Source organism: Spermophilus citellus (assembly GCF_964194105.1).
Source record: "Spermophilus citellus genome assembly, chromosome: 15".
Lineage (NCBI taxonomy): Eukaryota > Metazoa > Chordata > Mammalia > Rodentia > Sciuridae > Spermophilus > Spermophilus citellus.
In genome coordinates this window covers 90,096,744-90,116,800 of record NC_138195.1, presented here as the reverse complement: position 1 = coordinate 90,116,800, position 20,057 = coordinate 90,096,744, and the positions used below count along the sequence as shown (strand labels likewise).

Below are 20,057 nucleotides of genomic sequence, written 5' to 3'. Positions count from 1 at the left end.
AAGTTACCCTTTAAATAAAAGGGTCTATGTTTATCCATGCCATCTGCCATCAATGGCAAGGCCCCGTTGACCCTAAACTTGTAGGGCCTGGAGTGAGAAGGTGGGGTGCTGACCTGGAAGGACTGTCCACCAGCAGGCTGGATGGGCAGAGCATGGCAGCAAGGGTGCCGGGGTCAGACATGCTATGTTTGAGCTTGGCCCGTATGCTCCTCCATCTCGAGACCCTTGGAATGATCACCTCATGTCTCTGAGCCTCAGTTGCCTCATCAGAAAAATGAGCCTCCTGAGCGTCCACAGGGTTGATTGAGCAGGGAAACTGGTGACGACAGTTCTGAAGCATTTGCTGGGTCACCTCATTCCTCTGCTGAATACTCCTGGTGGCTCCCAGCTGTTCTTTGAACAAACCCCCAGTCAGTCCCTGGGTGCCCGAGCCCTCTCGGTCTCCCTGCGTGTGTACCCCTCTCTGAATGTTTCTTTATGGTGTTATCTGAGCCATCCCCCTTGAGAGGGGCCTTGTTTTCAGCTCCTCTCTCTCCAGGTGCCCCACAACAGTCCCTGCAGCACACAGGGAGCACAGAGAATGTGGCCGAGAGCTGGCTGACGTGGACAGAGTGCCCATGGCCTGCCTCACTGGGCTGTGCAGCAGGCCCCTGGTGGTTGTGTCCTCTCCTCACTTCCTGGCCATCTTACCTCCTCCTTTGTCCTTTACCCATGGGAGACAGCGCGCAGGGAGCAACCAGGCTCCCCACCATGAGCAAGTCAGCAGAGCCCACTCCCCTGCCCTTTGTCAGGGTGGATGGAAGTCACATTTGTCTTTATGGGGATTTTTCTCTCCAGTGGTAGATTCTTTACACTGATGTCCCCTCACAAGAATATCTCGAGACCTGCTCTTAGAGTGTGAATGTGCTGCTTTAATGGCCAGGGCGAGGCCTCTGGACACCACCTGTGCTACCTGATGTTGGCCCCAGAGTGTGGAGATGGGCCTGCAGCAGGCTCCGATTCCAACCCCCACAGCAAGTAGACTAGGTCGGGCCCCCCTGGGGTTTGTACCTCCCCGTCAGCTCCATAAGCTTCGTGATTCCGCTGCCGCAGGTGCACAATTAAAGTCAATCCAAAAATACTTCTCCCCACACATAACGGTTTCAAATGCAACTTAAAAATAACTACATCTTGTCTCACATATGAGTATTTTGTAGGCGTGTCAAGCTAATGGGATTTTAAGTGCGAGAAACAGCAATGTGTCAGAATTAGAAGTCATATTTTAAATACATATTCTGTAGCGCTCGTGGGACGTGAGCATGTTGAGTGCAGCCCTGCACGGGCCCAGGGCTCTCTGGGCACGCAGTGGCCACAGTCCAGGCTGGAGCACACAGAGTCACAGGCTGGGAGGCTCCGGTTAGCTGAGTGGCTTTAGTGAGATGCCCACTTCCTTGGAGACTCAGTGTCACCATCAGGAAAACACAGGTCCCACCTCTGACTCTGTCCTGGTATTGTGAGGACAAAGAGGAGTAAAGAAGGAGATTTGTCCCTCCGAGGCCTTGTTCATACTCTCAGGGGACCTGGCAGAGTGCCTCCTCTGGCCAGGCACAGAAAGCTCGAGGAAGAAAGCCCCTGCTGACTGCTCACCTTCCAGAGGCTTTGATTGTGACAGGGAGACCCTGAGAGTGTCCACACTGTGCTCAGTACCTTGCGTATGTGGCTTCATTTATTTCTCAACAGGAGGGACAAGGGTCATTATTATTTCCTCTGACTTACGTAAACTAGGCAGGGCTCTCAAGTGACTCAGCTAGGATTTCCCAGGGGGGTAGATTACGAATCCCAGCAGCTTGAAACCTCCGTTTGTTGCCCTGACAGTGCCATAAAGCTGCTTCCCACGGTGGCAGCTGGGGTGTTTCAGCTACAACATCTGGAATGGTGGCTTGGCTGTGTTCTTCTTTTCTGACAGGGAGCGCATGTAGATGTACTCATCTGTCCCCTGGCCAGGTGATGAGCCTCTTGCCAATCATGTGCATCCTGCTTTCTTGCGTCTTCCTGCATAGTGTCCATGCAGTGTCTGCACACGTGCTTCACACGGGCTTCGGGACAGTTGCTGCCGTGCATATGGGTTCCATAGCGACAGTGGAGCTGTCCTGAAGGAGGCGGGTCAGCTGTCATTGGCACACTTTCTTCTGTGATTGGCAGACGCAGGAATGATGTCATCATGACACACACAAGTAGCATTGGTTCATGTGTGATTTTTGCTACTATAGCTATCTTTTGACGTTGTGGGGGTTTGGTTCCAGCCACCCACCCCTTGGATTCCAAAATCCATAGCTACTCAAGTCCCTTATGTAAAATAATGGCTGTGTTTGCATGCAACCCACCACATCCTCCCATATATTTTAAATCCTCTCTAGATGACTTGCAATACCCAATACAGTATAAATGCAGGCTCCATGGTTGTTATCCTGCATTGTTTAAGGAGTAATGATAAGAAACATGTACGTGTTCAGCACAAATACAAATCCTGATTTGGAAGGGTTTTGATTCATGGTTGGTGGAATCGGCCAGAGGGCCCAGTGTGCAGTAATGTTGGTGGGACCAAGTCCCAGCCCCTGACCGTGGAGTGCACTAGCCTGGGCGAGTGCAGAGTCTGCAGGGAACAAGGTCCTGCAGGGTCCTCTCACCTCCTGTTCCTCTGACTCAGAGTGGCCATGTGCTGCCTTGTGTTCCATTCCTTTGTGAGCATTGTCCTTGTCCCTGCAGCTCATCAGCTCCACTCTGCCTTCTGCCTCTCCCTCACCTGCCTGTGCTGATTGTTTGCTTCTCTAAAGCCGAATCCTATCATGATTGCTGCATTCAACCTGTCTAAACTGCGCTAATATTGTTAGAATTGATTGTTTTTGAGTCTTCTGATTATGGAGCTGCATGGAATTTTGGAAGTTCTGGCTATTACCTGGTTTTCTCCACGAACTTGGTTTTTGTGGAGCAAGATATTGCAGACTGTGACCTTTTACTGGAAAGCATCTGCCACGGTGTAGCAGAAGCACCTCCCTCTTTTGCCCTCATTTTAAGCAGAGGACTTTGAAAGAATCCTCCTAGCTCAGCTTACAGCTTCCTTTTTCCAAGTAGACTTTTACTTGTGTTAATTTAATAATATAAGCTCAGAGGGGACACCAACGTCCTGAGCTCAGGACAAGATAGATTTTCCAGGAATTTCAGGAGAGAGTCAGGCAGGCAGGAAAGTGAAGGCTGTCCTCTTCCTCTGATTACTCCTCCAGTGTGCACAGGACCTTCTATACTCAGTCCTGAGAGGAGGCTTGATCTCACGTAGAAAGCATCAGTGGTCTCTCCTGCTCTGGAAGCCGCAGATTGGAAATTGACATTCCAAGCTTCCAGGAGAGCATGTTGACAATTACCTCTGAATTGCTTGCAGTCACTGTTCAGAGGTAGCCCAGTAGTTAGATGGGTTGTCTAATGGCAGCTCTTCACCTGTCCCATTCCCAGAGCATCCTCTGAGGACCCTGTGAGACTTTCCATGCTTGTACTCTAAGGCAGGGGGTTCAGAGGTAGCGCCCCCTGCTCAGAGACGTGTCTCACAACTGCTAGGGTGCTGGGGCTTCCTTAGCTGGAGATTTCTGAGCTTCCTGCCTTGGCTGTTTTGAAGGGCTGGTTTCTATATCCCTTGTAAGTCTTCAAGATTATGGTTGGGAGAGCCCAACCCATGAGCAAAGGAACCCTGACAAGTGCCCGGGGCAGGTATCCCTAGGTTCCTGCCTACAGCTGAGAATGTAAGAAAGCTGGTGCTCGGACCAGAGCTGGGAGGGAGGGGCCTGTGCTTACCGTTCCAAGATGGAAGGTGGCACCACATTCACACCTCCCGCTGTCTCTGTGATGGTCTGGCTGCCATGTTGGACACTTGGTGGCCCCCATCTCGAGTGTTAGAGAACGCTCAGTTTGGCCTCACGTTGTTCCTCTTTCCTGAACTGTCTGGATATAATAGAACCCTCTCTCTCCCCTCCACCCTGGAATCAGCATGGCTTCTCTCTGGTCCTTCCTTTGAGGGACATCTACAGAACACCTGGATGCTGGTGTTGGGAGCCAATTCCAGCACTCTGATCTCCTTTCACCTGAAATGAAGGGTAAGCCTTGAATGTAGCCCATGCCTGTGGCTTCCTGGGTGCCTTCTGTTCCTGATGATAGGAATTCGGTTTTAGAATAGGGAACCAACAGAGTTTTATCCTGCGGTTGAAGTTCATGTGCCTGGGCACAGCCCACACTCGGCCCTGCTGTGCCTGGGGCCCCCTGGCCAAGGTGGCCACCACGTCTCACCTGGTGGGAAGAACCTGGAGCTCATTTTCTCAGCTTTGCCCCACAGGTGCTGTGCCTGCCGATGCTGGACCCTGCACCAAGTCCTGGACCCTAAAGCCTGCCGGACCCCCAATCTTCCTGACTCTCTAAGCTCAGCCTCCTTTTGGTTTCTGGCTGCACAGACCTCTCTGTGACTCAGCAAGTCCTTCTGAGGGACTAGCAGGGGCAGGGCTGCGGAGGCAAAGCAGTAGTCGTCGTTTTTGAGTCTGGGAATGTTGTGTCTTTTCTGACAAAGGGCCTTTGTTCTTTATCTGGCTTCAAGTCTTAGGAGACAGTTTGGGTGCCAAAACCCTGGATTTTTGATATTTGGATTTTTATGAAAATAGCAGGACCAAATGCTTAAAATTGGACTGCCCCGGAAAATTAAAAATGTGTGTTTACCAAAATGATGACAGTGTGCTGCTCTGGTTTCTCGAGAAACTTCCATTGTGAACACAGGAGCTGCTGGGACAGTACAGTGGAGGTCCAAGGGCCCAGAGCACGGAGCCTCGACCTGTGGCCATGGACTGTGAAGGAACCACAGGTACCTGGCCCAGGCGTAGCCCCTGTTCTGCTTACCACGGGAGTTTTTCTTTAGTATGTCACTGAATGTCATGAAATTAGTACTTCATGTAGCCTTCAATATCCCCAGAGGGAAAGCCCTGCTTTAGAGATGAAGAAGCCCAAGTCAGAGGCTGAGGAGCCGCCCTCTCCCACAGCCACTACGCACAGAGCTGAGACTCAACACCAAGACCCCTGGGATGGAATGCAGTCCCTCTAGCTTCACATATTTATAACCAACTGATTTTTTAAACAGCAAGAACGTATGTATTGAAGGAAAGCCTCTTTAATAAGTGGTGCTGGGAAAGCGGGTATGCATACACAGAAGAAAGAAAGTAGACCTTTATCTTTTACCATGTACAAAAATCAACTGAAAAGGCTCAAGAGCTTAAATGTGAGGCCTGGCACTGTGAAACCACTCGAAGAAGATACAGGGGAAATACTTAAGGACATTGGTCTGGGCAGAGATGTTTTGGGCTATGACCCCAATAGCATAGGCAACAAAAGCAAAAATTGACAAATGGGTTTATATCAAACTAAAAATCTTCTGTACAGCACAGGGATCCATCAAGAGGGAAGAGATCATCTGCAGAATGGGAGAAAACATTTGCAAACTATTCATCCCAAACAGGATTGATTTCCAGAATATATAAGGATCTCAAGTAACTCAACAGCAAAACAAAAACAACAAACAAAAACCTCCAAACAAATAACCCAATAAAAAATGGAGTGAATGGCCTCAACAGATATTTCTCCAAAGAAGAGACACAAATGACCAGCACATACATGAAACATGCTCAGCATCACTAATCAACAGGGAAATGCAAATCAAAACTGCAAAGAGATACTATCTCACCTCAGTGAGAGGGGCTGTTATTCAAAAATGTAAGCATTAACAGATGCTGGTGAGCATGCAGAGAAGGGGAGTTCTCATCGCTGTTGGCGGGAATGTAAATTGGTGCAGGTGTTAAGGAAAATAGCATTGGGATTCCTCCAAAAACAACCACATGATCTAGTGGTCTTACTGCTGGATGTGCATGCTGAAGGCACCAAAGTCAGCACGTCTAAGAGATACTTGCACTCTTCTGCTTATTGTGGCACTGTTTATCACAGCCAAGGAGATGGAATCAACCTGAGTGACCATCTACAGATGAATGGATAAAGAAGTGTGGTATATACTCAGTGGAATGTTATTCAGCCATAAAAATGATGTTGTTTCCAGAAACATGGATAGAACTGGAGGATGTGTGTTAAGTGAAATGAATCAGGCATTCATTTCAAATAGACAAATACTGAAGGAAAGCCTCTTTAATAAGTGGTGCTGGGAAAGCGGGATATGCATATACAGAAGAAAGTAAGTAGACCTTTGTCTTTCACCATGTACAAAAATCAACTGAAAAGGCTCAAAAGCTTAAATGTAAGGCCTGGCACTGTGAAACCACTCGAAGAAAATTCCACAAATACTGCATGATCTTGGAAGCTAAAAAGTTGAGGTTGAAGAAGTAGAGAGTAGAATAGTGGTTACCAGAGGCTGGGAAGGGAGTGGGGAAGAGAGAGATGGAGCGAAGATGGTGAACGGGTGCAGGTGTGCTATCGAATGGGGGAATCATTTCTGATGATCTGTAGCACTGAAAGATGACTATGGTTTTCAACGATTAATTGATTATTTCAAAATAGCTTCTTGAGAGGATTTTAATGCTCCTGGTACAAAGAAATGGTATGTGAAATTTTAGATTTGCTAATTACCATGATCTGATTTTCGTACATTGTATATAGGTACTAACAGGTCACTCTGGACCCCATAAATAGATGTGTAATTACTACATTATACATATATTAAGATTAAATTAAAACCAGTCAATTAAAATTAAAAAGTATATGAAATGAATGTAAGAATAATGTAATAAAATGAGATGATGAAGGGGGTAAAGGAAGAGGCTACAGGAAGTAGAAATCACGGTTTCACTGTCGGTAGTAAGAAGTTAAAAGATAATTTCTAAAAAAAAAAATACAGAAATAACTATGCTACATAAAAGGCATGGCTACTAAATCAACCACTAAAAGATTAAACCTTTAAAATTTCCAGAGGCAATTTGCACATGGAGCAAAGTAAACATGTCAATTGCTAAAATAAAATAAAAGCTAAAATATCTATATATTATTTATACATAATATATAATTATATATATTTTAAAAAAACAAAAGCTAAAAGCAACAATAAAAATAGACAAGAAAAATTGATGACTTAGTGAATATCTGTCTATGGACTAAATTCACCTAGTAATAGAAGGAAACTGATTTGTCATCAAATGAATGTGACCCCCCAGGCCACAGCAGAAGTGGACCTCAGAAAAGATGAATCGTGCCTGTACCCACAAGGGCTTCCACTTCTCGGGTGCTTATTCGTGCCAGGTACTGTGGGAAGTTTTTACCTGTGACAGCATCGCCAGCCCAACGGTTCTATCGAGTAGATTCCATTGCTGATCCTAGTTTAGGGATAGGTAAATGCAATGGGAGACACTCAGATGTGAACTGTTGAACCAGGACTTGAACTGGGACAGCGTGGACGGCAAGGGGCATTCCACGTGGAGCCGCCTCCCTGGAGTGCAGGGAGCCTGGCCTTGCTTTCCGTGAATTGCTGGTAAGTGAACCATTGAGGGTTTGTTCTGAGAATTCAACTTATCCCACAGATATCCAATTTTAATGGCCAAAGTGTTTCTCTGATTTTAGCTGAATCGAATTAGAATGTTGATGTAAAAGTATTCTTTAGTTTTTTTCCAATTAGTATATTTCTGTCCTCATGTTTCCTTTTATAAAACAATTAACAAATGGTTACATGGTATATTTAATAGACTTCGTTTTTCAGCATTTTTAATTTCAAGCTCTGAATCTATACTGGTTTTCTGGGCCAATGCAAGGAAATAATTAATATAATTGGTTTGGGGTTTAAAAAACATCTATAAAACCTGCGAGTATTTCTTTTTATCTGACTTGACTGATGATTGAGGTCTGAATTGGGACAAGGTGTTTTGCTAATTTGCAGAAGGATCAACTGATTTGTACCTGGTCAGTTTTATAGGTTTATTACAAAGTTTATCACAGAGGTTTATGGAAGGCAGGCATTCAGATGGCATTATGGCCATTTGATGGCAGATTAGTTACTTAACTGTACTAATCAGATGTCACATCTAACATTTTTAAGTAACCCTGTCCCCAAAAGTGGTAGCTTGTTAGTAACCTGTAAAGTTTCAGCCATTGCTTCTAAATTTTTTTTTCTCAAAAATATTTTAAAATAAGGATCATTTCATTCTCTGTCTGGATAGCCCTGGGCTACGTCTGCAGAGTGGCAGCTGTAAGTCAATTATCTTAGGATTGCTAAATAGCTACATTCACTTGGATATGACTTTTAAATTTGCTTTCAGATGTTTTTGCATTGCTTCTCATGAAAATGAGACAGGAACGGTGCAGTCGCAGAGGATTTGGGAATGTACATTTTCTGTACAGACAATACAGCAAAACACCTTGCGTAATGCCTAGCACATAGTAGGTTCTCTGTAGACACCTGGAACATCAAAGAAAAACAAAAGGCTTCCTGCCTGCCACTCTGAATAGCTATATATCCCTTCATTTTGCTTTTTGAAATAAAAAAGTATGTTTATCAGTTTTGTTATAAAGTAGTTAAAGAAATCCGAGTGTTGAAATAATCATAACAAAAAACTGGGCCCCTGTCCAATGCGGTCCCCATTCCACACCACCAGTGACAGTCCTCAAGCTCTGTGGATGGGACAACTGCTTTAAACTTTTTATTTCTTTGGGAAATTTAATCTTTATTTTGAAATAATATGAACAGAGTGACGTGCAATCATTTGTGAATTTTTGATTATGTCTTTTGGATTCTTACCATTAAGAATGGGACTGTCAGTTCATTTTTTAATCATCCTCTTGCCCCTCTTTAATGCTTCCAATCAAATTCTATCTTAGTATTCAGGTAGATCCACATTCAAGGTATTTATTATTATAAAGGTATAAATAAGAATTTTTTTTACTTAATCAAGAAGTATTATACTTCTGAGCCTAGAAAAAAATGATTTCATATTTCTAGACATTTTGTTTTCCTAGGACTACCTTGATTTTTAAAAAATCTCTCCATACCTTATAACATGACTGGGTCTTTAAAACACCTGGCAATATAATTTTCTATAAGGTCAAACCTGTTGAATAATTTTTAGCTCTGCTTTTATTTTTTATGTTTCTGTAGACATCCCCCGAGGAGCCCTTACCTGCTGCATTCTGAGCAGGTTGCTCATGGGTCTTCTGCATAGATGGCTACTGCCTTGGGACTTCCTTCACCATCCTTCTGAGAACTCTCCTATGTTGAAGCTCTTAATTTCTGGATCCCATTTATTCCCCTTTCTTGTTTTCTGCCTCATTTTTGTGGAGTGCATCCTTGAGTAGCTTCATGGAAGTGGTGCATGAGAAAGAAAATTTTTAAGGATGCATGAATCTATTTTACTATCACAACTAATTGATTTTCCTGAGCATAAAATATAGGGTGAAAAATCTTTTTGAGGGGCTGGGGATGTGGCTCAAGCAGTAGTGTGCTCGCCTGGCAGGCGTGTGGCCCGGGTTCCGTCCTCAGCACCACATACAACAAAGATATTGTGTCCACCGAAAATTAAAAAATAAATATTAAAATTCTCTCTCTGTGTCTCTCTCTCTCTAAAAAAAATCTTTTTGAGTATTCAGAATTTTGAAGGCCTCTAATCTTGCAGCTTCAGATGCTGCTGTTGGTAATTCTGGTACCATCTTTATTCCTCTTTAGTTTTATATGTATTTGCTTTACTACTTGTTTCTTCATTAGTAGCTTTTAGTATATTCCCTTTATTTCTGATGTTTTGAAGTTTCATAATGACATGCTCTTTTGTTAGCATTTTGGAGACTTAAACCTTTCAGATATGGGAAATGATCTTATGGTTTTTTATCTGGCACATCCCCCACCCCCCAAGATTCTTCTTGATTTTTTTCTCACTGCTTTTCTTTCTTTTATCCTGTTGTCTATTTCTGTGCTTACTTTTTTTGTGAGATGTTTTCCAATTTTCTCTTTATAGCTTTTAAAAATTTTAACCTTTCCAATCCTAATTTCCAAGAACCCTTTCCTGTTTATTGCTTTCTCTTTCTCTGTTCTTGTTTTATGTAGGCAAGATGTTTTTTTCTGGAGACATGAAGTACAGTTTATCTGACATTTTCTTCTATCCTCAGTTACATTTTTGTTTGTTTATTTATATTTATTTAGTTAGTTATAAGCTTGACTGCATAGTTTTCTAGCTGAGTTGGGGGAGGGAACTGGTGCATTTTACTCTCAATTTGCTGATAACCCCTGAGACCCTCACAGATTCCCTGCCTTCCTCTGTGCCTAGTACACCCAAATCCAGAGCCTCTTTGGTTTGCTTTTTATTAGAAAAATTAAAAAAGAATTTAGATTCTTTGTGGAGTGAGGGTAAGGATGTAGGGCTCTAATTGTTTTCTTACATGCATTAGAAAGCAATCCCCTGTTTCAGTCCCAGGTCACCTTCGAAGACACCTTGAGATGTAAGTTCTGAGCTTTTCTATAGTTTAGGTGGCTTGCTTCTCCACCTAAACCTCTTGCTGCTTAGAGGTTTGCATTCCTTCTCTTCTGGAGTCATCCAGGATTCTTCCATTTGATCTCAGATATTCATGTACTGTAATTTAGGAATTATAAATGCCTTCTATTTTTTACCAAAGTTTGAGGTTCTATTTCTATATCTTTTTTTCTTCGGGAGGAAACTCGAGAAAAGAACACGGAAAAAAAAAATAAGATATTTCCTCCATCCTCTTGAAGCGGAGAAATTCTATTTGGTTGATCTTAAATAGATAATGTCAGGTTTTCTCTTTGTTATGGTCTTAGTGACTGCCACATTTACCTTACATAAAACTTACTCTGTTAGGTGCATTAATTCTTTAAGTTAAAGAAATGATGCACCTAACTTCATCACCTTGAGAAAATTACATTAATCCTCAGTTAATTTGCTGCTATAGTAGAATGAATCATACAGTGTTAAACCATACATTTAAGAATCAAACCTTTTATTTCAACAACTCTCAATTAAAATTTCTCCTAAATTTTTCAAGTATTTCCCTGTATTATTTACCAGAAAGGGACGAATGTGCTCTCTTCCTGGTTCCTCAGAGACATCTTATAAATATTGCATGTTGCAGAGTGGCACAATTTGGTGACATCTCTGAGGCTGGTACCTCCTCCTTCACTAAATTCTCCCAGGTGCTTGTCCTTTAAGTTCAGTAATTGATTTTGCAGAGGTGGCTATCATCTTGCAATGAGTCATCTTCAGGCAGGGCTCTCCATTCCCCTGACACTGAACTGCATTTAATGGACTGCTGTCTTCAGAAAGAACTGAGACTGGCAGCGGAGGCAAAATCTCCTAGCTGGCAAACCAGGAACCTAAAATTTAATTGCAAATCCTGTTCAGAAGATGTTGATTTAATAGCATGAGGATAGCTCTTCCATCCAGGCTTCTGGGATTCCATAAAGTAAACATCTCAAGCCACAGGGCGGCTCTGTGCTAGTTGACTTTGCCTTAGGCCAGGATTATACAACCTTGGCCTCCCGGACATTTAGCCCAGGCTGTTCAGCACAGTGGCAATTTTCCTGTGCACTGTAGGATGTGACTGTAGAATGTCCAACAAGCATCCCTGGCTTCTACCCAGTGGAGGCAGGGACACCACCACTCCTAGTAGTGACAGTCATAAATGATCCCAGACATTTCCAAACACCCCAGAGGGGCAGCATTGGACTCCTGTGAAGGACTTTAAAGTTCTGTATACTTCTGTTCTGGGTGTTTGAAGTTGTAGAAAATATGGCAGAAGTTAACTGGAATTAGTTGCATAATTCCCTGGAATTTTGTGAAACTTGAGAAAATTCATAAACCATCCACATTTCCACATTTTGCCAGGGCTAACTGAATTACACTGCTTTAAATATTTTGATAAATAATGTTTATGGAGTGCAAACTCTGAGTTCACCCTATGTGCCAGACCCAGTTGTAGGCACAACCAACATCCTCAGGGAAAAATGATCATTGCTTCTATACTGACAGAGGGAGAAACCAAGGCACAAGTTGGGGCCCAGTGCCTGAGTCTGCATTTAAGTGGCCAAATCAGGATTCCTGGCCGGCCAGGTGGTGGGCCCTCAGAGCCAGAGCTCTGTGTGATGGCTAATTTGAAAATGGCAGCATGGGTAGACTAATTCATGTGCCAACCAGAGGACAGGGCCGCACACAGTTTTCACCTTTATGTCCCTGTTCCCTGGACCAATCATTGACATACGGTAGAGACATAGTGAAGGTTTGCTTTGCTAAATGAATGGGACCATTCTAAACTGCAGTCTCGCCTGTGGTTGATGAGGAAAGGGGAGTCACAACAAACAGTAACTGCATGTTAGGGCTTCGTGAGAGAAGCTGAGTTGTGATATTGTAGGTCATTAATGTGTTGCAAATCTCTGTCATTAGCAGGGTAATTACCTTCCAGTGCAGAAAGGAAGCAGGGGCATAATTACAGCCCTCCGGCTGGATTCTGCGCCTCCTTGCTAGATGATGGGCTGGGAGCTGAGATGCTGTGCTGAGTAGAGGCCCCACCACTTCCTAAGAATTAGCATGTCACCAGCACACGGGAGCATTTGTGACCCACACGTGATAAGAGCAGCCTTTCTCTGACAGTTCTCAAAGGCAGAACCTGCAGCCCCTTGGGGTCCTCACGGACGTCTCCAAGGCCATCTGGTTATGGAGAGTGCGGGTTTCTGCTGACAAGCAGCTTCTGACGCTGGCCCTCGTGTGAGGCGTCAGCGCTATGTTTGTACTCCAGCATTTGCCCTCAGAGTTCACGCAGGTGGGTGTCAGGGTGGCCTGGGACTGCGCAGGCCGCAGGGTGGTCCTGATACAAGCTTCTGTTGGATTGCAGGAACCCTTGGCCGTGATGTCACTGTACGGTGAAGTGCACCTTCCTGATGCCCATTAAAAGTCAGGCCGTGTGCAGAACTGGAGTGGAGGCAGGGAGCGTGAGCTGGCCTGCCATTCTCTGTCCAGACTCTCATTCACTATGTCCTTGAGAAACAGCCATGGAGAAGCAGAGTCAATGCAGAATGGTCTGGTAAACCAGGATGCTTCTTTTGGCTTCAATGTCCTTATTTATTTATTTTGGTCAAGGTCTCATCTCTTCAAATGGTAATACTGCTGGGAAATTTTCAGAGCAGAAACTTCACCTGCCTTGGAAATTCAGAGCCAAAGATTTTTTGGTAATGATAGTAACAGATACTGAGCACATCAAATAAGTCAGACACTACCAGACAGATATTCACTTGGTAAACAACCTCAGCACCCGCTCAGCACCCAGCTCAAGTACTCCCTCACCTTGGGGCTTTCTGTGTGGTCTCCTGAGATTCATAGGAGTTTGTCCATATTCCTGGAATAGCACCTGCCCTGCTGGGTTCTGATTTATGTTTTCATAACGTCTTCCTTCCTGCCTGGATGGTGAAATTCTGAGATGGAATGATTCACCTTTGATTCCCCAGCACCTGGCGTGTGTGGGCTGGGGTGTGGGAGACATTTTTTTGTGTGTTGGATGAATGAGTAATAGGAGAACTCATTAAATTTCATCTTTCACACTGGGCAAGAAGAGGACATACCACATTGAGATAGTTCCAACTTCTTGTACTGAGCTACTCCCTTTTGTGACTTAGAACGAGGATTTGAGGGCACAACGGCTGTTTTTCTTTATCCCCTTGATAATTTTCTCCTATCTCACCTTCCTCCTCTCAGCCTCAGGAAAATGTTTGCTTACTATTCTTCAGTTCAGGTCTTTCTGAAACACACCCTTCTTTTCTTTCCAGGCAGGCATTAATGAAAATGATTTTTACGACGGTGCATGGTGCGCAGGTAGGAATGACCTTCATCAGTGGATTGAAGTGGACGCCAGGCGCCTGACCAGGTTCACGGGGGTCATCACGCAGGGACGGAACTCACTCTGGCTGTAAGTGGCCTGCATCTGTGCTTTTGGGGCTCTGTGTCCTCAGTCAAGTGTTGGAGGGTTTGGACAGATGGGAGGCTGGAGCAAGATATCTGGCAATGGGTAATGCAAAAAAGGAAAATTGAAATGTGGACTGGATCAAAGGTCCATCTCCTAGAAAGACACCTTCCTACGTACAAGAGCAGAGAGCTGGATCCACTCGGAAGATAGTATAGAGTAGGCAAACGTACAGTCCAAACAAAGCCGAAGGCAAGTGGCTGCCATCTTGGATCCATGGCATGATCCAGACAGGTGCACAAGCACAGGCCCAAGTGGGAACTCTGGACAAGCAGTGAGCTTGTCCTGGGCTGGAGGATATGAACCGTTCACACTCTGAGAAGAAGGGCCAGAAGTCTTGACAGCTTCCCAAGTGAAGGAACACTCGAGAAGTAGTACCAGTGAGGGTGACCTGGCCTGAGGCCCGAGTGAGATGCAAGGCCATTTCTCAGAATTGAGTGTGGGGTCGAGCTGGGGCGGTATGAGTGTGACCTGATGGTACTTCCTAGAGGAGCAGCCCCTGAGAGTCCCCATCCCATGGCATGTGCCTCCAGGGGAGCTGTGTTCAGCTTAGAGAGGGGGGAATGCTGACACATGCTGCATGTGGATGGACCTCGGGGCCCTTATGCTAGGTTCAATCAGCGGGTCACCAAGAGCAACAGCTATGCGATTCCTCTTCCATGAGGACCCAGCGTAGTGGGATGCATGGAGACAGAAGTGGGCTGTGGCTGCCAGGGGCTGGCAGTGGGGTTGGGAGCTGAGTGTACAGTGTTTCACGTGGGGAGGGTGAAATGGCAACGGTTGCAAGTCACTGGGACCGTATTTAGTGCCACAGACCCCACACTTGAAAGGGGTTAAGATGATTCATTTTGTGTCATGTATATTTTATGACAACAAACGACAGACACATATGAAACCATCCACCTTCCTCTCGGCCCAGCCCTGGGCTAGTTGTGGAGGTGGAAGTGCAGCTGACACTTCAGGAGACCTCCTGTGGCACCACCCCATGGACAGGGGCATACGGGGACCTGGACATGCTGGCCTGGGAAGGACTTCCACACTTGCTGAATTTAAATGAGTATGCTTCTGGTTCCCCTAACCTTGGGCCTGCAATGAGACACCAAGGACACAGATGCCTACACCGTGACACTGTGACTGGTCGTGACCCTCTGCCAAGGCCCCCTGGCTGCAGTGCCCTCCCCCTCACACAAATCTGCCGCACTCTCCAGTTCCATTTCTTGGCATTCTTCAATATTTATGAATTACCTGTTGGCAACCAGGTGAGATCAGTGTGTAACTTGCCAGTGAGATTAATTTCTGGAGAGGTCGACATTAATAATAACCCAGGATAAAAGAGCTAAACCTGGTCTCTGTACTCACATTTAACCACCTGTCATTGTCCCTGCAAAGGGGACGTTGTATCACACAGTGACAATTGTCAGGCCATGACTCATCACGTGTTTTCTGCTCGATTTCTTTTTATTATTCAGAGGATATTGTAGCATCTTGCAGCATTTTAAAACGTTACCCCGGATCCCACTGTCATTATGCAGACAGATTTTTTTACATATGGCCGTCATATTGCGTATCCAGTGGTGTTATTTTTAACTTAATATCTCGGTAACGGCTCTCGTGCTGTGACTGTGGCTTCATAATGATCATTGTTAATGGCCTGTAATTTACTCAGCCATGCCTTTTCTGCTGTCACATAGCACATTGCACTTTTCTTCATTTAAATTATTTCCTTCAAATGAACTTCCAGAGCGGGAGTCATTCGTGCCCTTGGACAGCATTTGGTGGCGTATCTGTGCTGCCTTGCGGACGCGTCTCCTTTGCTCTGCTTTGCAGTGGCTCTTTGAGCGTGTGCCTGGGTGCCGGCTTTTGTTCTTCAGCTTGCCTTCTGCTCTCCTCGGTGGCTTACTGCCATGATACTTGTCTTTACTGTTTAGATTCTGAAAGACGGGAGTCTTTGAAGGGGGAGGGGGCACGGAAGTTGGATTGCTCAGGGAAAATGAAGATTCAGATGGAAAGAGAGGTTTGAGATTCTCCAAGGGGATGAGGCAGAGATTTTTACCTTCATGCATAGATATTAACCTGTCTGGCCCCTGTCATTGGAGATCCAGCAGTCGGTTTATTGCATTAGGAAATAAGAGTAAGGTAGGAACGTTGCTCATGTTCCATTTCAATTGGAGGCACCAGAGGGCCTGGGGAGAGCAAGGCAGGTGGTGAGGGAGCATTATCTCTCTGGTTTGGCCAGGACAGAAACATCTAAGGGGGAAGGCAAGGCATAGAATTTCTTTTCAGAGTTAGATTTTTTAAAGTGTCTAAATGTATGTCAAGTTGAATTATTATTCAGGGATAATGGAAAGAAGAAACCTGATGTGTCCCAGTGTGTCTTACCTCATGGAATGGCTGCCTCCACCCAGGACTGCCGCAGTGGACACAGGTACATTGTGGTACCCAGCGGGACCAGAAAGCACGTCAATAATAGACACTGTTAAATACTGACAGTGAGAAGAGAGCTGTTGTTCCTCTATCACCCCAAGTCCTGTCCCCACTCTGCTCTTGGCAGATAATATCAGTTTTAAACTAGTTCATTGGTTTCTGTTTCTCTCTCTACCAGGCAGTGAGACCCTTGACGATACAGGCAGGACTTGATGTTCTGCATCCTTGGGACCCTGTCTGGTCCCAGGCATCTATTAGGTGCTCTGTAAATGACTCTAATGAATAAATACCAGCATGAAGCAAGTTCACGAAGGTTCACTCACACTGAATAGTAACGAGATGACCCATGACCATACATGACAGCTGGCGTCAGATGTAAGGGGGAAGAAGGGAGGGACTCAGAAAGAGACATAGAGATGGCTGCCTTGCAGAACTGACGGATTTGAAATCATGTCATGGCTCTTGCTGGTTATGAGATTTCCCTTCTCTGAGCCTCAGTTTTCAATTCCCTAAAAAGGGATAATTATTCTTTATCTCATCAAGATGTGATAAGGGTTAGATGGAATTAATAATGTGTGAAAATTACCCAGCACATAACACTCAGTAGATGGTAGATTCTTCCCTCAGCACCTCTTTGGGTTTATGTACAACAGTGGATTTCTAGCTTTATTTTTAGCCACTGATCTTTTTCTCAAATAAGATCTTTCTTGAAAATATTTAGAAAATATAGACAGGTGAGGCGGCTCTGTGTGGATCTCTGGGTGGTAGGGATGCTGTCTGCTGGCCCTCATCTCTCCTTGAACGGGACACCCCTGAAAGACAGATCCATGCAGGTGCTCTGTGTGAAAGCATACTGGACAGCCAAGGTGCTTCCATGCAGGTGATAATCCTGGGCTGCCACCAGATGCTCATTGCCACATCCCTGTTATGCAGATCTCGGACAGGTGTGGGATTCAAGCCAAGACAAGCCGTGCCGGAGCTGGGATTAGAGTTTCATTTTTCTAAGTAAGCAAGTAGAACAGATCCATTCTCAAGAGTGCTGCATTTTGATTGGTAACGTTCATAGACATGGAAGAGAAAGAGGGTGCTGATCCTTTGGAGTTTGCTCAATGGATGTTTCTTCCTGACATCCTCTTTATGTGTTTATTAATTAATCCGTGTGATGTCTACTGAATGCTCTGTTCTAAGCATTGGGGCTATACAGCATGAGCAAAAAAGGGGTCTTGTTTGCAGCGAGCTTTCAGTCCAGCCCCTTGTTGGTTCCACTGAGTTGAGATAGAGATGCAGTGAGGTCTTGAGTCTCGGCCACCACAGTCCTACTGCCAGTTCATGGCCAAGTTGACAAGCCTACAATTCCAGTTTTAATATTTTTCAGATAATTAATTCTATTTGAAAGCAATAAAATGCAATTGTTTTAATGACATTGAATGCTTTATATTTTTTTACCAATATAAATTGTCCTTCCCACTGCATTGCACTTGAGTGAAATGCTAGTATACTAATAAAACCAATCTTTTATTTCCCCAATGACAGAAAGTTTATTAGATGTATGAGAGTTACAATTATAACCGGTGAGATGATTGAAAAGTTAATTAATCTTCTTGAGGTGAATAGATGCTTCTAAGAACTTAGAATAAATACAGGCAACTTAAAATAGCCAAAGGCTTTAAATTTTAACTGTTTGATAGGTAGGGTGGTCTCGCCTCCCAGCAAGCCAGCATTGGGTTTGTAAGGTGGGGGCTGAGGAAGGCTGGCTAATTGCTGAATTTGTAAAGTAGTTGGGCTGGTTAGGGAGGGTGAGCACAGCCCCTGCCAGGAGCCAGGCTTGGTGCCCAAGGAGGCAGGCTTGGCAGAGCCCCGGGAAGCTGGTGCCATTCAAAGTGGAGACTCTGAGAAGACCAAGGTACCCAAGTCAGAAGAAGAAGGTCAGGAAAGGCAAGTTGCCCTTTTCTGGTCAGACAGCGGTCCACGCCCTGGAGGGGACGATCAGGTTGAGGGAGACATGGGCCTTGACACGAGGGGAGTCTGTGATGGCACGGGTGCAGGAGGGGCACAGGGACACCCACAGTGGAGAGCTTGGCCTAGAAAGGAAGAGGGGCCTGGTCCCCTGAGGCAGTCCAGGCAGGGAAGCGGTGCTGAGGGGCTCAGGGCCTGCTCCTGGAGGGCTGTACAGTCTTAGAGAAGGCAGCGGCAGGTCCTCTCAGACAGTAGCAGGTTTAGGGAGTGGAAATGCAGAGAGTGTAAGATCCACATTGAGAAAAAGCACAGGGAGATTCTTCAGTTGCAGGGAGGGCTCCGTGTGTGCCTAAAGAGGGGACACAGAATTGTCCTTGTCCCACTGGGTTTTCTTGGTGGTTTATGCCCTCGGGGGCGGTAGAGTTGGGCAGTTGCCATGGAGGAGGGCAGGAAGGAGGCACTGTGTGCTTCTAGAATATGAGCTGTATTAGGGGAGGCTGGGGTGCAGGAGCTAAAGCCAGGAGTCGGGTTCGTGGAATCTCTGGGAGAGAGAGGGCTTAGGACGTGACGGAGACTTGGTCTCGGAGGGCAGAGGCCAATCTGAGGACTCCCTGAGGCAGTGAAGGTGATGTTTGGAGTCAGGGTGCCCGGGGTTTATGGAGCGAGCCGAAGGGCAGAGAGGATAGACATCTGGGACCCCAAGGCTGCGGGGTTGCTGCTCTGTGCTTGCCCTGTGGGGGGGTCTGCAGGGCAGGCTGGACAGGGCTCAGCAGAGGGGGCTGCTCAGGACAGTAGGGCTGTAGCAGAAGGAAAAGAGAGGGTGACCAGAGGCTGCGGCAGATGAGCAGCGGGAGGACCTGGGCCCGGAGCTGGGGACCAGCAGGGATCTCGCCAAACTCCTTCTTTGACTGGGGGTCCCACTTCCCCACCCAGCAGTGCTCAGCTGTATCTGTTTTCTGCTCCCTGAGGACCCCTCCCAGCCTTTGCTGCTGGGTAATCCTCCAGGGTGGGTCTGGGTCCCAGCACTGCAGCAGCCAAGGTGCGGAGGGAAGAGGCGCCAGGGCCAGGCGGGAGCTCAGGAAGCAGAGCTCAGCGGAGGCTTCTCACTCACACGGTACCTTCCTGGGTGTGTTTGCAGAGCTGTCACGCTGCGTCTCCTCCCTTCACAGTGAAATGAAAAGTTTGGCACCTATGGGGGGCTGGGGAGAGAGAAGTTTCCAAACTCCTTTCTAACCTCTTTGAGAACTGTCACTCTGAACAGCAGAGCTTGTCAGGAAATGGATTTTAGCAAAAACATCTTCAAGTTCAATTATGAGGTCAGGCACTAAGTCATTTCCTCTATCTTATGTGAAATTTCAACGATGCAGAGATAGCTACTTGAAATCAAATAGTACTCTCAAGATGGCGTCCAAGGCTCCTGGGTGGTTTTCTGGGTGTTGACTGAGGAGTGAGCTCTCCGGGGATACCACGTGTGAAGTGGAAACAATTGCAGGGCTCGTTCCTGGGTGGCAAGCTTCACCCTGCTTTATTCAGGGGCTTTACGCCCCAGCCTGGCTCCCTGGAAATGCCTCTGAATGGTTTCTGAGCACCCCCTGCCTTTTGGCTCCCTGGGAGACCCTCTAGAGGCTTTTCTCTCTCTGTTTCTTGGTGGAGAGGGCCTCCTGAAGCTGCCC

General features: G+C 45.8%; 1 protein-coding gene across 2 annotated transcripts in view; it reads left to right on the top strand.

Annotated features, from left to right (window-relative positions):
• Nucleotides 1-20,057, top strand: part of CPXM2 (carboxypeptidase X, M14 family member 2) — a 95,471-nt gene that overhangs the window by 24,079 nt on the left and 51,335 nt on the right. For both annotated transcript variants that reach the window (XM_081267788.1, XM_081267787.1), the window contains one exon: nt 13,811-13,950. In XM_081267788.1, coding sequence (XP_081123914.1) covers nt 13,811-13,950 — 140 coding nt within the window. The remainder of the gene's footprint in view (nt 1-13,810; nt 13,951-20,057) is intronic.